General features: G+C 40.6%; 1 protein-coding gene across 1 annotated transcript in view; it reads right to left on the bottom strand.

Annotated features, from left to right (window-relative positions):
- Nucleotides 1-1,660: 1,660 nt before the first annotated feature.
- The window catches only part of LOC143300392 (uncharacterized), a 46,360-nt gene continuing 30,968 nt past the window's right edge, over nucleotides 1,661-17,052 (bottom strand). The window contains exon 19 of the mRNA XM_076614024.1: nucleotides 1,661-6,006. Within this exon, the coding sequence (XP_076470139.1) occupies nucleotides 5,961-6,006 (46 nt within the window). The 3' untranslated portion in view covers nucleotides 1,661-5,960. The remainder of the gene's footprint in view (nucleotides 6,007-17,052) is intronic.

Genomic DNA, 17,052 nt, shown 5'->3' with positions numbered 1-17,052 from the left:
CTTTGTGTATAGTATTTCATGCATGTCTAATTATCAGGTATTACTTTCATTGTAAACCTACAGGCTACCTGACTGGGAGTGGGCGGTGTGAGGATTAGCCTGTATTATTATCATCATTATGTGTGAGCCCGTTTCGTACAAACTGCTCGTTTCAAAATGCTCCTTTGCTTCTGTTTTGTTGCTTCCTTCTCATATACTCTAATACTGCCTTGTGGAAGCATGCTTGTAACACCATGACTGACAAGACTACAATGCAATGTGATGATACTCTTTCATCAAAATGATTGAAAACTTACTGGCTTTGACCGTAAAGTGTGTGTGTGTGTGTGTGTGTGTGTGTGTGTGTGTGTGTGTTTGCATATATGCTAAAGCATGTGGATGTTCTAGGAACACATCATGTCTCATAATCTTGCATGGTAAAATAATGTGCCCAATCACATAAATAACCATCAACAAAATTATCTTTCAATAAAGACATATCGCTGCATTAACTGTTTCCCTTTGCCATCACTGCCATGAGAATGACTGATATCCATTGCTACCATCAGCAGGAAAAATGACTAATTGAATACAATTGCTATCATTACCATAAGAATGACTCATTGTTTACGACTGCTATCATATTGATGAGAATCCTAAAGTAACTGTTTACCACTGTTAAAATTACTTGAGAATGACAAAATAACTGCCTACCATTGCTGGCATTAATGAAATAATCAAAAACATTCACCACTGTTAACATACCATGACTGAGAATGAGTAAATAATTGTTTATCATTGCTATCATACCAATAAGTAACATTATCATGTGATTAACTAAACAACTGCCTACCACTGCTATTAATGAAATAATGAAAAGCATTAACAGCTGTTAACTATACCATCAGGATGACTAAATAACTGCCTAGTATCACTCTTACAATATTGTTCATGAATTATTGAATAGCAAATAGGAACCAAACAAATGACAAGCAAATAGCAAGCAAACAAATGACACCTGCTTGAATGTGAGGCTGGCCTCCTGTAGCTTAAACAATAAAGAGTAACACGTCTACCATGTGATCACAATGAAATGCTCTATGTGCTTGCTGCCACAAACTCACCAATACTCTGCCGCACTCACAATCAATTAATTACAACACTTAATTAAGAGGAATATTTCCTTTCAAAAAGCCAACAGGTTTCATTGACAAACGACCACCAACAAGCACCAAGCAGACCAAGCAAGTTCGGCAGTTCTTAAGACCAACTCTCACACAGTTATAAACAGGTGTTTTCAACACATAATGTAACTGTCTGCTTTTCTGTGGATGCACAACTGTTTATACTACAACTGCAAATTAAACATGATGTGAAACAGTGCAATAAAAGCCTGGTAAGCACTGGCTGAAAAATATACTAAAAAATAAATAAATAAATAAACAAAAGAGACACGGAGAGTTTTTCAAGCAGGATGTGGTAAGGTGGATGTCTATCAGATGTATCGTGGGATAGGAGAAAGGGGAGGAAAGCAAAGAACAGGAGAGAGCGAAACACTCTTAAAGATGTGGTCTGAGAGAGAGGAGACAGAGAAGAGAGAGAGAGAGAGAGAGACACACACACACACACACACACACACACACACACACACACAGAAGAAAGACAGGGGAGACGGAGAGAGAGAGAGAGAGAGAGAGACAGACAGACAGAGTGAGATAGAAAGAGAGAGAGAGTGAGAGAGAAGAAAGAGAGACGCAGGAGAGATGGAGAAAGAGACAGGGGAGACGGAGAGAGGTAGGGGAGACAGAGAGAGAGATATGGCAGCTATATCAAACTGGAAGCAAATTCTGCTTTGTCATAACTCTACTTCACACAACAGTGTTTTTCTCTTGTGGTAAATTTTCATGATCTCTACATAACAAATCTACTTTGTCTTATTTACTGATAAAATGCTTCTTCGTTTTAAGATCATCCCAAACAGAATATAAAAAAAAGGAAAAAGGGTAACAGATCCCTGGCAGTTTAAATAGTGAACCGACAATCTGTGAATTACGTTTAATATAAGGTTTAGGCATTTTGCACTTCAAGCTTAAAAAAAGTGTCAAAAATGATCCCTGACCCATCTTTAGTCTTTGTGGCTGAGTGTACAATCTATGTTGTTATGTGTGTGTGTGTGTGTGTGTGTGTGTGTGTTGTACGTGTGTGCGTGAGTGCATGTGTGCATATGTGTGTGTGTGTGTGTGTGTGTGCATGTATGTGTGCATGTGCACATGTGCAAGTACATTTTTGAGCAAGTGTTTGTATTGAGTGTGGTCTGTATACATTTTCACTGATTGTGCATGAGTGTATACATATGTGTGTTTCTTTTCAAAACTGTTCTTCAGTTCAGGTAAGCACTCTTGGTGTGACTCCAATGGAGTTGTCATCCAGTAAACTTAGCTACAAAAGAAACAATGCACAAAACGCAGCAAACTGACAAATCTGATTTTCAAAACTATTCGAGTTAATCGCTTTATATGAATTAAAACATAATTTTCTCTCGCTTTTTGCTGGCTGTTTTCCAGTAGACAACACATTGCTCTGGCATAGTTCTTAAGAATAAAACTAAAGTCACGGGTCACGGAAATTTACCATGAAATCTTGTGAAAAAGACACAAAAAAAGCTGTTTGCATTTCCATAACAGGAGTGAAAATGGGAAAACTACCTGGAAATTCTATTTCATAATGTTTTGCTGTCCTAACCGCTATCAATAAAAACCAAAAAACAATACTGAATACCTAAACAGTATTGATGTCACCAAAGTGGTCTGTGTTATTAACAACTCTGCCTATAGGAAGAGATATTGGAAGACTGGAAACCAAAATTCTGGTGTGTGTGTGTGTGTGTGTAAAACCCTAAACATCATTCTAGAGATTCGTCTGAAATGAAAATACATCACAAGTGCTAACAGATCTTAAACTCCTACAGTCCTACCTACACACAGGTCTTAGCCGTGTGATCTTCATAAAGATCATGGTCAATTTGCCAGAGATTGCTGTTCAGCTGGACAGAGAGGACATCCACCACTGTGACCTTGGCCTTTCATCAAAGGAACTAGATTGGCTCTGATTTCGGGTACTGACCTTTCTGGCAAATGTACCTACTGCAGGCTTTATGACGGTTCAATAAAAAAAAAAATTGTTTAAAACAAAACACCACTGATAGTTTCTTTCACTTTAAATGAAGGTACAGGTCTAAATTGATCTTGTTTAAAGATATTCAAACTCGGTATTATTCACACACACACACACACACACACACACACACACACACACACACACACACACACACACACACACACGCACGCCACTATGTTAAAAAGTAGCAAACTAAAGAATACGACCAGACTGCGCGCACACACACAACACAAACACGCACAGAGTCACAAACACTGACATGGCAATATGTTAAAAAGGAAAGTGGCAGACAACAGTACGACAACAGAATGCACACTTAAACACACACACTCACTCATGCCACAATATCAAAAAGTAAAGTGGCTGATATATACAAACAGATTGCACACATACACACACACTGACACACACACATACCACTATGGCAAATAGAAAAGTGGCAAACAGCCTGCCAACAGTATACTTAAAGACTTCTGTGTGGGCTGATACCCCTACATTCACTCACATGTACACAAGTTGGCTTTTACGTGTATGACCATGACTCACGACAGAGTACTAATTAATGACACTATGTGGGTCAGACAAACTTTATAATGATGTACACATCAAAACTATTAATATGATTAAGCTCTGCCAGCTAGCGTATCGGAGACCAGCCTCAGTTAAATCTTTAATCATTTGTATAATTACAATCCTACAACAAACAAGAAAAACTAACCAAAAAACATAGACAATCGATTAACTGTTACCTGCAGTTGAAATAGTGTACTAACACTACATACTGATCTTGGTCAGCTCAGCGTTCTCTATCCTTCATCACTGCGACAAGCTGAAGGTTGAATCAAAAACAAGTCTGACATTAAGGAATGACACCAAATCCCTCTCTCCCTTTACACAATATACTAGACTGCAAATCATCAGGCTGACAGTCACCTGGTCTGGAACATTTTCAAATCAAGGAATGGAGGAAAAAAACTGAAGCCAGACCCATATCATTGCTTTTAGCCCAGCCGACCACACTGTGCCATATCAGGGCTAACCCACGCATTGTAACTGCTATTAGGGTAACTCCACTGCACTGGAGACACAAGCAGTACCTCTGACCACAGCAGATGGATACTTCTGATTCACCTATCTACTTGGCATCCTCTTAGTATTTCTACTTATCTAAAATCAGTTCTCATCTATGTATCTTCAGAGTGCAAAAATTGCTATCCCATGCGCAAGCAGTGAGCAGTTTCTGTAAAACCCATCCAGAGTTGTATTTTGATGCATCAGCATTTAGTGACTATCTGGCGTTAAAGATCAGTGTCCAAACACATCGTGGTCCTTGTGGAAGCCGTCTAGATGTCTGACAATCCACCAGTTGCCCCTTGAAGAACCTCAGCAAGCTGGGATGTCTATGATGAACACAGGTCTTGGTGTGAACAGCAGACAGAAGAATCTTTGATGAACAGCCGTATCAGATGAAAGATGATTTCTCCCAGCACTATGATAATGAAGGCATGAATCCTGCAGCATTTCAAACAGGCTGACTACACAATTTCCCTGCAAACACACAGCTCTTGCTGAATGGAACAGACACACAGGTCAGGGAGAGTCTCTGATAAAATAAAAAAATTGAAAAAAAAATTGTTCACACAAAGTCAGCAGACTAGATGTCTTTGCTGGATGAACAGACATAGTCTTCACCAGACAGCAAAACAGGAGGGTCTTGATAACAGAGGAATACATGTCTCCATCATACATTTCAAGGAGATAATGAATGGTCTTGATAATGAACATATGTCAACTCTTTTCAGATATCACCATCAAATAGTGATAACAAAAATAAAATAAATGCATTCATTTCAGAACAAACATCCTTATATAACATGACAAAGCACTCAGTAACAATGCAAACGAGGGATATAAACTATTTGGAAACATCACTGATCAAAGGCGCAGGAGCGTTGGAAGGCAGAAGAACATCTTTTTACAACTGCCCACTGCACTCTTTTAAAACAATCAAATAAAAAAAAAAAAAAATCAAGAACCACCATCAACATGTTCATGCCTTCTTCTGTAGCAACATCTCTCATTTCAGATTCTGGCAAGCAATGACAAACTGAACATGTAATAGTGTAGTGTTGCTCCTTCTGTCAGTACGGTGTTGATGACAAACATGATGCACAGCTGAAAACTCCGTCTATAAAAACCATCATCTTCATAAGATTTCTTCAGTCCATGCCTTTTTTGCCATGACAAATACAAAATGTCTAACAGTTTTCCTGGCATGAAGAAGCTATACTTCACTCCCTTAATAAGAATTACACACAACAGGTGACAACTCTATTCACCTGTGCTGTCACTTAAAATTGGTTAAACATAAACACCATGACTTGTACACTGATCCCACCCAACAAAAAAGCAAGCAGTGTCCTTAAACAATACAACCATAGCACTCTGATACCAATCACACTGACTGGTTTCCATTGAGTGTGAAACTATGGCAACATCCTGACAAAGTATTATAAAATAATCACCAAAAAAAACCAACCAAACATGAATCAATTATAACCTCAATGTCCAACTGAAGGGCAGAACTAGATACATGCTATATGCACATCAGAGGTTTCCCTCTAGCAGAAAGTCTGGTGGGAAAACATAGTAGAAAGCCAGCAAAAGCCTCACTCATCATGCCTCTGTAAGTGACCATTATCTGCACATCCCCACTGCTGCAGAACAATGTGAAGGGAAGCTGCTGGGGAATAATGTTGGACCATGGGGAAGAGCAGGGGCGTCCACAGCATGCACTGACCGTTTCAAGGTAAGATGGTGACTATCACCATTGACATGTTCACCATTCGTCTGAAACAATCACAAACACCATCCGCAACTTTTAGGGCTTATCTTGGGCATCCCTGGTTGTATTTTTCTTAAAATATTGAATTATTACAAACAAGCAAACAACAACAACAAAAACAAAACAAAACAAACAAACAAAAAAAACGAAAAGAAAATCCCCTTCCAATCAAAACCAAACAAATCAAGAACAACCATCCTCATTACATTACAATAATTATTCTTACACAACATACAAACATGTATATGGGCACACACATGTGCACACACAAAAAAAAAGAAAGTATAAGAATGCAAAACCACACACAGCTTCCATGTAATAATAATAAACAAAAAAACACACACACACACACACATATATATATATATATATATATACACAAATGTACATAAACAAGCACATCATGATGCCCAATAACTTCACTTAGTTTCGTTCTAGCAATAATAGATAGTGGCCATTTTGCAATCTTGTTCTAACTCCATCACAACACTCTGCAAACCTGCCAGAATAATGTAGTCACAAGAGCTCTGCCAACATGTCAACAAGAGAACTGGAAACAATGGGGGTCACAGCTCAAGCAAGCTTACTGAGAGTGTTGGTGGCAAATAAAACTTTGAAAGTCATAAGAAGAGAGGTTACTTTTAATATTCAACAAGCCAGTATCGTAGAAGAAAGAACGAAGAGAGAAAGGGTGAAGATGTAAAAGATGGAGATAAGAAATGAAAGGAGGCAGGAAGACAGAAAAATTACAGAGATTGAAAGACAACAGAAAAGCCCTGAAACAGAAAGCTAACTTGAATCTGCAAGTCAAAGTGAAGTATTTCGGTTAACAGGTGAATAAAGCACTGGGAGGGGGCTGGGGGGAGGGGGGGAAGCAATTTTCAACCCCTCATGTATGCCAGCCATTGGTCAATCATCTTACATCTGACTTTCTCAAGATATGAACTATAAAAACATCTGACTCTCTCAAGATATGAACTATAAAAATGGACAGTCTCAGTGGCAACATATACAAATGTCGGGTCCGTGCAACCACTAAGCCAGACACAAGCATATGTCAGAAATATGAGAACTTCTAAGCATAACATTCTGATACGTCGACTGCATTAGTACACATGCAAATGAAACAGCAGCTTAAATAAGTGAGTAAAATTAACAAGCAAACAAACAACCATGCAAGTTAAGTAACTTCTGGAGAGAAAAAAAGAAAAGAAAACCAGTACCCTACAGCCTCTCTTTCCTGCTATTTGTGGGCATCAATGTAGGAGGGGGAAAGTGGGGCACAGAGTACAAGGTCAAACTCTGCCACCAAAAGAACCTCCTTTGTTGTTGTTGCACACTGTCTTTACCATGACAACACCGCTGTCCCCATGGTTCGTTTTACAGGTGCTGGGTTCTCTCCACTCTGTCAAAGAATCTTCATCCCCATCTCAAGCTCTTTTGTGTTTGTAAGCCATGGCCTGTTTTCAGCTATGCTGTGCTAATTTAACTGAAGCTGGCCAATGGAGCTTGAAAACACAACAGCCACATCCATGATTCTCTTTTTTTACTTCTGATTTTTGTCAACTCGGTGATGGAGTGTGGGAGGGGCAAAGTGGGGCACAGAGTACACGGCAAACTCTGCCACCAAAAGAACCTCCCTTGTTGTTGTTGCACACTGCCTTTACCATGACAACACCAATGTCCTCATGGTTCGTTTTACTGGTGCTGGATTCTCTCTGATCCATCACAAGATTTCACCTCTTCTCACACAGTTTTATCTGCAAACCATGACCTGTTTTAAGCTGTGGTACCCTAATTTAATTATTTTGCTGCCTTGGAAACAAGATTTAAGTGAAATCCAATTGCCAGTTATTGTTGGGGTTGTTTTTTTTCCACAAAAAGAGGGTATATATTTTCAAAAAATTCTGAGGTCTTTGCTATTGCAGACCCATAAAAGTGTATATTTTCTGAAAGGTAAATGAATAAAGAATCAAAAGACATTATGTTTTCCAATTTTGCATTTTTGTCAAATTCAATTGTTCCGAAGTATTTTGTTTTTGGTCAGATTTTCAACTTGTTTATTGCAAACATATTTTCTGGACAAATGGATCATAACTGTACGCACAAATTTTACTGGAACAACCACAATAAAAAAAAATTTTTAAAGCAACATATACTTGATTCAATGTGACTGCCCTTACTGATAGCAACATAAATGTGATTGTCCAATCCTTTCAGTCAAATCAGTTTTCCTGTTTAAAAAAAAAATAAATAAATAAATAAAAAAAGATATAAAACAAAATATATATATATAAATCATTATGCCTATTAGTAGACCCAAGAACTGTTTCATTTCAAACACATTAATTTTGTACTGGTCTATGCTGATAGTCTGGAGTACTTTTTTTTCTGCCTGCCTGGATTTGCCTATATGTTAGTGTCTGTTGTGCATATATATTGGTTTCCTCAACTAATTTCTGATTTAGATTATCATCTGCAAAAAGAGAGAAAAAGTCAATGCAGTCTGTGCTGTGTGGGTCTTTTTTTCAGTCCACCAGTAAAGTCAAGAATAACAGGCTGAACATTTTTGATGGCTCTACATTGATCCCCTCGAACACACTACGACCACGCCCCCTCCTCTTCCCCTCTCTGACCTGCTACAGTATCCAGTTCCCCTCTGCCTCACCTCACCCTACTTCTACACCTACCCCTCTCCTGCATTGGCTCAGAGCTATCTCCGTCAGCATCACTGTCAGTGATGTGGTCAGAGTCTCTGCTCTGCTCGAGTCGCTATTTGCTTGTCGATTGTGCCAATCTCTTTATTGCTCCATTCATCTTCTATCAAATCGTCTGATAATGGTTCATTACTATCTTATTCTTTGAGTTAACACTCGAAGTCTTTCTGAGCATTAGCTAAAGAAAACAATTTAGGTCGTTCAGGTGCACCTCAATCACAGAGCTTGGGCCAGGTGTCAACATTTTGCTGAGCGTGTGATGAGTGAGTCAAAACACAGCCAGTAACTCGAATCATGTGAATAAAGGACTACCTCATGATGTAGATGGGATTATCAATAAAATCTAAAAGTAGAAAGATTCCCCAAGCTAAAGCTACTAGTGTTTTGTTAATGAACTCAATACAAACCAGGGAAAAGTGAATATTTCAGTGATAACTTATCACTATGGCAAAGAAGAATACACATCTGTACTGATGAGTTATCTCATCAGCCATGTGGCCATGGGGTTGGGATGGCCAATCAAACTCCTGGAAAGAGCTAATATCTGGTATCTGAATCAAAGGAGACACTGCTAAAAGGAAATTTTCTATCTAAAATTATGTTTAAATAACATACTTACCGTGACCCAACTAGTGCAGACTCCGGCAGGGGTCTGACATTCCTGTCCTGTGCAACCTACTATCTGCCTATGCGGAGAAAACGAAAGCAACTACGGCTGATAACCTCCCGGAAGTAGGTAACCTCCCCTTTGTCCTGCTGGCTAACACCCTCTTTTGACGGCAGCCATCATGACTCCTGTTCACTGTGCTCTTCGTACAGCTAAGTTTTTTCTTATTTTCTGTCTGTCTGTCGATTCTCTGGTGTTCTTGTTTTTTGTCCAATTATGTCTCCAACCAGGTCACATAATTATGTAGCTCGATTGGGCGATCGGGCTAAAATTAAGGCGCGATCGCAATCGATTCTCTGACACTCTGGGCCCTCTACTCCTGGCCCTCTCAACAACGCCAACCCACCGCCTCCTCCACTTCCTCTGCTCCCTCCGGTCGACTCCAGACCTCCACCACCTCCTACACCTCCTCTGGTGACTTCTAGAGGTTTGTTGCCACACACTCAGGTCAGTGTTGCCTTTAATGTCATTTTTATCGATCCGCGAATGCACTCAACGCGATCCGCGCTTTCACACCCTGCCAGCTGGCAGTGTACGAGTCGACCTCCTCTATCTCTTTACCCATACCCACAGTTGCACCAATGGAATGTGCCACAATCCCTTTGGGAAAACAACACCAAAAAAAAAAAATGCTTGTTTTGGATCCGCACACTAGACTGGGCCCTATGTGCGATGCGTCCGTGGTGGCGGCCGTAACATCGGATCACGCGACCCCCCACGCGGCATGCCTCAACTGTCTCGGATCCAATGGCGACCGAGGCGCATAGGGATGCCCTCCCCTGGTGTAGGGAGAAAGGTGGACCACTAGGGGACACGCTCGCCCATACGCGTGCACCCCTCTCCTTGTCCGGAGCGCCCGATCCAAGGGAGGCAACCCCTGCTTCAGCACCCTTGCCAGTATTTTTCTTGTTTTTTGTTAAATTTTCATGGAGTGTTGGAGGGGGAAAGTGGGGAAAAGAGTACAAGGTCAAACTCTGCCACCAAAAAAACCTCCCTTTTTGTTGTTGCACACTGTCTTTACCATGACAACACCACTGTCCCCATGGTTCGTTTTGCAGGTGCTGGATTCCCTTAGCTTTCATCCACTACCAAAGCCAAGCAAACGTGTTTTTGCAAGTCATGGCCTGTTTTAAGCTGTGTTATTTTGATTTAAAGCGAGCTGACTTATTTTGTTGCTATGGCAGCAAAGCATGCATGTCTGTGCCAATAAGTTATCTCATCAGCCAGGTGGCATAGGGGTTAACCCTTTCGCTGCCAGGAAAATGAAATTTAATTGAAATGTATTTGCCAGGGTTTTTTCACAAAAAACGGGTATAAATTTTCAAAAATTCTGTGCTCTGGACACAATCCCTTTGGGAAAACAACACCAAAAAAAAAAAATGCTTGTTTTGGATCCGCACACTAGACTGGGCCCTATGTGCGATGCGTCCGTCTGTACAGCCGGCATCACTCACTGACAGTCGCATCTTGGCCACTCTCTTGATTGCTCCCTTTATTTTCTATCAGATCGTCCTATAAATGTTCATCACTATCTACCCATAAAAGTATATGTTTTCTGAAAGGTAAATGAATAAAGAATACAAAACACATGCTGTTTTCCCATTTTACGTATTTTTAGTGTCATGCTGTTGTTTTGAAATTAGTGTTTTGTTTTTTGTCACATTTTCAACTTGTTCATTACAAACATTTGTCAGGTAATTTGCACAAAAACATCATATTTTCTGGACAAAGGGATATCTGCAAACACAAAATCATACTAGAACGACCACAATATATATATAAGAGATAGATACACAATACATTGTGACTTCTCCAAGTGATACGATGGATGTGAGGCCACGCCCCCTCAGTCTTCACCCCCTCCTCCTCACCCCTCTCACACGGTCACTTGATTCAGTTCTCATCAGACCGCGTTGGCTGCGTGCCAAGAATATCGCTCTGCTGCTAATTCGGTCATCTGTCGACTGCTAACATCTGTACAGCCGGCATCACTCACTGACAGTCGCATCTTGGCCACTCTCTTGATTGCTCCCTTTATTTTCTATCAGATCGTCCTATAAATGTTCATCACTATCTTCTCCTTCGAATTTACGCTTCAATTCTTTCTGAGCATCAGCTAAAGAAAGAAATCTTGGTTGATTTAGTTCGTCACGATCGCATGTCTTGAGCACAGCGTCAGTCCGACATTTTGTTCAGCGAGCGAGGAGAGAAGTCAGGCAAACACTTGGACAGTGACCCAACCAAAACGTTCAAATAAAGGACTGCTTCATGACGTAGATGGGGTTTCTAGCTATGAATAGAATCTAGAGAGATTCCCCAGGCTAAAGCTACCACTATTTTTGTCAACGAAGTGAATGCAAACCAGGGAAAAGTCAGAATATTTCGATGACGAGTTATCTCGTCATTGTGGCAGCGAAACATACATGCTTGCCATGACGAGTTATCTCGTCATGCAGGCAGCCTAGGGGTTAAGATGGCAGCTGAAACTCCTACTCAAAGACAGAGGTAATAGCTGGTAAGATTATCAAAAGATAGACAACCAGAATTCTTTCTTTTTTCCCCCTTGTTTTTTTTGTTTTGTTTTGTTTTGTTTTTTGTCAAATTGTCACGGAGTGTAGGAGGGGGAAAGTGGGGAAAAGAGTACAAGTTCAAAACTCTGCCACCAAAAGAACCTCCCTTCTTGTTGTTGCACACTGTCTTTACCATGACAACACCGCTGTCCCCATGGTTCGTTTTGAAGGTGCCATATTCACTTAGCTTTCATCCACTACCCAAGTCAAGCACATGCGTTTTTGCAAGTCATGGCCTGTTGAAGCTGCGCTGTGACACTCCACTTTAAGCCAGCTGACGAAAATCCTAGACAAGAGATAATAGCTGATGAGATTATCACAAGAGATACTGTCATGGAGTCAGAATTCTTTTCTTTTTTTGTCCTCTTGCTGTGATGGAGTGTGGGAGGGGGAAAGTGGGGCACAGAGTACACGGCAAACTCTGCCACCAAAAGAACCTCCCTTGTTGTTGCAAACTGCTTTTACCATGACAACACCAATGTCCTCATGGTTCATTTCACAGGTGCTGGGTAACTACAGTAATGCTATTACAGGACTATCAGTCATCTGCTGCCACCCCTTCTCAACTCTGCAAGGACTGATACATGAGGACAGTAGTACTAAGTAGTCTTACACTACTACAGGACACCCTCTTCTGCTGCTAATAAACAGTCATGCTTTAAGCAGAGAACTTTTTTTTTCCACACACTCTGCTTGCAAAGCTTGACAACCTAGCAAATAGTAAATGGGGACAGAAAAATGGTGAAATACTAACATCAAGATACTCTGCTGTTGCTTTTAAGGAGCCAAAGAAACAAAAGAAAAACCTAGGGGCCCCATGTAAGGTTCCTTTCAGACTCACAGAATGGCCAAAGAAACCGTAAAATATAAATTTCCAGAGCAAGCACTTCTCTGAAAATAACTACTGAACAGTTTCAGTTTCAAGGTGTCAGGGCTTGTGGACAAATCCATATCCGCTGCACATCCGCTGTTTTAAAGAAAAAGAAAAAAATAACTAATAAAATAAACAAGGCAGATGCCTGACCATTGCAAAAACCCAACACGCTGAGAGGCCTTCAGTGCCCATCCCAGTAATAAGTATATCACATATAACTCAGAGCATTCATGCTGTACCCATTCCTGCACCAACAATTGACACTGGCAAAACCACCATTTTTGAATGTCATGATCCAGGATGGGCATCCTGTTGTGTAACAATGAGGAGCTCCATCTCATGGGTGTCAAACACACAGACACCAATGGACACACCGATAACTTGGGTGATTTCAAGGACTTCACTTCTTCCACATCAGTTAAGAAAAAATCAAAATCAAATGCTCCATGAAGCTGAGCATTCTTACAGGTTATAAAAACATTCCGCCCCAAAGACCCACCTCAAACACATCTCTCTTTTTCTTATTTGAAGTATTCAAACACACCATTTCCTCGGACATTTGACTTTCAATTTCACTCCTCGATTTGAGCTGGTTTTCAATACTCCAATAGAATGTGAGACTTCACACCACAGTCTGCAGATCCCCCTTCTCTTCCTCCTCCTTCCTGCCTTTTTCGTTTTCATAATCTGGCAAATAAGGACATGACCTTTTTTATCACAGAACTTTCATGAAGTGTGGGAAGGGGAAAGTGGAGCACAGAGTACAAGAGTCAAACTCTGCCACCAAAAGAACATCCCTTGTTGTTGCACGCTGTCTTTACCATGACAACACTACTGTCCCCATGGTTCATTTTAAAGGTGCTGGGTTAAGACACTAACACTGTTATGGGCCCCTCATACAATGATACATCTATTAACAACCGTCACGCCCGCACATAAATTTGTTCACACTCCCTGTGAAGACTAAGAGTCACAGCCCACTAAAGAGAATAATGAGAATAACAGACAGAAAGATAAAACAGAGCTTAGTTCTCCATCTTGCTTCCAGGAGGGTCCAAACAGCCATGTGAAAAAACAAAAAAACAAACAAAAGTCCCTTCAGGCTTATGAAAGGACAAAACAAAAATGATATTAGCAAAACCAAACAAACAAAACAAAATGAATCGAGAAGCATACACTTATTTTTTACCTGTGATATGAGATGTGATTAATCCAAATTACTGTGAGGAAAAAAAAATCCCTAGAACAGTAAAATACTTTCATTTTTTTCAAAATCAGACATCAATAAATCACAGTACTAAAATTTCCCCCAGCAAAACACCACTCTCAAACTTTCCTCAATCTGTTAAGTCTACATCAGTTTTATCTTTGCAATGGTCATCCACTCTCTGCCTCTTTATCTCACTGAGCAGAACACCAGCTAAAGCAAACTTAATCCTGAATCAGTCACAAATATGGAAAAACCTGACCGACAGTCCCAATTCATCAATAAATAAAAAAGACAAAACACTGACTTGTTGAAACAGAAGTAAAATACAAGACATAAAAATTCAAAACATGCATTTCATTTTGAATTTGAGCAAATGGTCTGCCTACCTTATTCAAATATGCACATTGGTCAGTGTCTATACAATTCAAAAACACTTATCAGTTTAATCTGTACATAATCAACAGACCTATAGGGAGTCTGAAATAAAAAGACACCAATAACTGAATGAATTTGCCAGACCTTTTCTTTTTTTCATGTGGAAGGTAGGTAAGCTGACCTGTCATCATTCTAAACAATGAAGCAGAATTTACACAACAGACACAGCCTGGAAGCAACATGAATGCTCTCTCCCAGACTCAAACCACAGATCTGAACGAACCACGAGTTTGGATCAGGCTGACCCACCCCTCTCCCTCCAGAAAAGCAGACTGAGGGCTACTGTTTTCATTTCTCTTTGATTAGTTATCAAAATTTAGATGTTTTCAACCCTAAAGTGGCCCTTTTGCAGTCAGCTAGGCTACAAGAACATGATTTGGTATAGAAGGATGGATGCAATTATGTTCCATGCCCCATCACACATACTGGTGATTTTAGACATCTAACCAAGGTACTAGTTTTTGCATTTGAATGTTGCTATCAAAGAAAAAATACATAAAAAGGTAGGAAAGGAGAGGAGAGCCGTATGGTCAGTTGCGGGAAACAGGACAGACAAAAAAGTGGAATAAAAATATGAACATTTGAAATACAGATAAACAATTAAACAAAATTACTGAACAGACTTCATAAAAGGGAAATTGTTAATTCAACAACAGAAACAACTGATATGAGTAAAAAAAAAAAAAAAAATTTATAACAAAAAAATTAAGTATACAAACAAATTATGTTCCTGTTCATAGTGACTGCAGATGACACAAATTCATATAAGTTAAAACTTTATCAACTCAACTCAAAAATGAAATGCACCATGCTGAACTAAGACACAACTTAACTCACTCGATACTAACAGCGGGTATTTCCGTTGTCCGTTTCCAACCGGTTTTATACGAACAACGAGTACTGCCGTTCCGACCTTCAAAAATTTCCACAAGTGACGTCGTAACCCGGTGTCACAGACACAGCCATCCAGGTTACAGCCTAATTAGCATAGGTCAACCTCTGACCACTGGAGTGGCTGGCACGTCGCTTGTTGCTGTGCTGTTGAGCTATTTTTGTCGTCACCCAGGCCTTTGTGTTCAGACAAACAACAATGGCGTCGCAACCCAGCACGAGTGGTACACAGAGCAGACAAGGAAGGCGTGTTTATACCCTAAGAGAAGCCGTAGAACTGGTCCAAACTGAAGGATCAGATGTCGAAGATGGTGAAGAAGACGAGGAGAGTGATTTTTTAGCATCCGAGGCGAGTGAAAATGAAAGTTTGTCGGACATCGAACCTGAAGTGGAAGAGCAGAGAGGCGTGGCAAGCGATGCAGGCAGTGACAGTGAAAGAGAGGCAGGCGCACACGGCCTACTGGCTGACCAGAGCATGGACACTTTTCTGAAATTTATGAGCAAAGAGTGGCATGAGGATTTTAGTTTTTTCCCTGCCATACCACCTTACACTGACCAAGAACTGCACGGACTGCAATTACAAGGGATGACTGGCCACACCCCTATAGACTTTTATGACGCGATATTCGACAACGCGATCATGACGCATATCGTTGAAGAAACGAACCGATATGCCGCTCAGTCCCTTCAACAGAAAGGTGTTCTGCCACCCCACAGTCTCTTTAGGAAGTGGAAGAACACCACAGAGAATGAAATGACTGGATTCTTGGCGATACTTATACACATGGGTCTCGCCCATAAACCACAAGTGGCTGACTACTGGTCAACTAACCCTATCCTGGTATCACCATTTGCTGCCAACATCATGTCCAGGGATAGATTCAATCTACTTCTGGCCATGCTGCATGTCTCGAACAATGAAGAATATATTCCTCGGGGAGAAGAAAACCACAATCCTCTCCACAAAATCCAGCCTGTCTACACCCATCTGCGAGACAGATTCAAGGCCCTCTACATCCCAGAGGAGAACATCTGCCTTGATGAGGCAATGTGCCCATGGAGGGGGAAGCTGAGCTTCAGGGTGTACATGAAGGACAAGCCTGTCAAATGGGGGATCAAACTATACGAGCTGTGTGAGTCGTCATCAGCTTATGTGTTTGATTTCGAAATTTTTGGTAACGTCCCCAACATCAGCAACAAACCGGTGGATGTGGTAATGAGAATAGCAGAGCCCCTCCTGAATAAAGGCCGGACAGTCTATGTAGACAACTATTACTGCTGCCCTGAGCTGGCGGAGAAGCTGGTGATGCAGGATACTCACTGTGTTGGGACTGTGCGGCCGAACAGGAAGGGTATGCCCAGACAGCTGGTTTCTGCAGCCCCACCACGCGGCCATGTATACGCTTTACGCCAAGGTATGTAGTAATTTTATTTATCATGAGTTTGTTTCCCTATCATAATATGTTCACACAATAATTTATAAATCATACATCCTCCAGGATATACTTTTTTCCACATATGGTTGTGTTACAACTGATATTATGAATATGATCTGTTCATTTGTACTTCATCTACATCACATATACAAATACTGTTGACACATCTGTGGTGTGTGTAAAGGTACACAGGCATTGTTGAGTTTGTGTGTGTGTGTGTATGCATTTGTGTGTGTGTGTGTGCATTTGTG

This window comes from Babylonia areolata, chromosome 2 (genome assembly GCF_041734735.1).
Source record: "Babylonia areolata isolate BAREFJ2019XMU chromosome 2, ASM4173473v1, whole genome shotgun sequence".
Lineage (NCBI taxonomy): Eukaryota > Metazoa > Mollusca > Gastropoda > Neogastropoda > Buccinidae > Babylonia > Babylonia areolata.
Note: the sequence above shows the minus strand (reverse complement) of the source record. Positions and strands in the feature narration are given on the sequence as shown.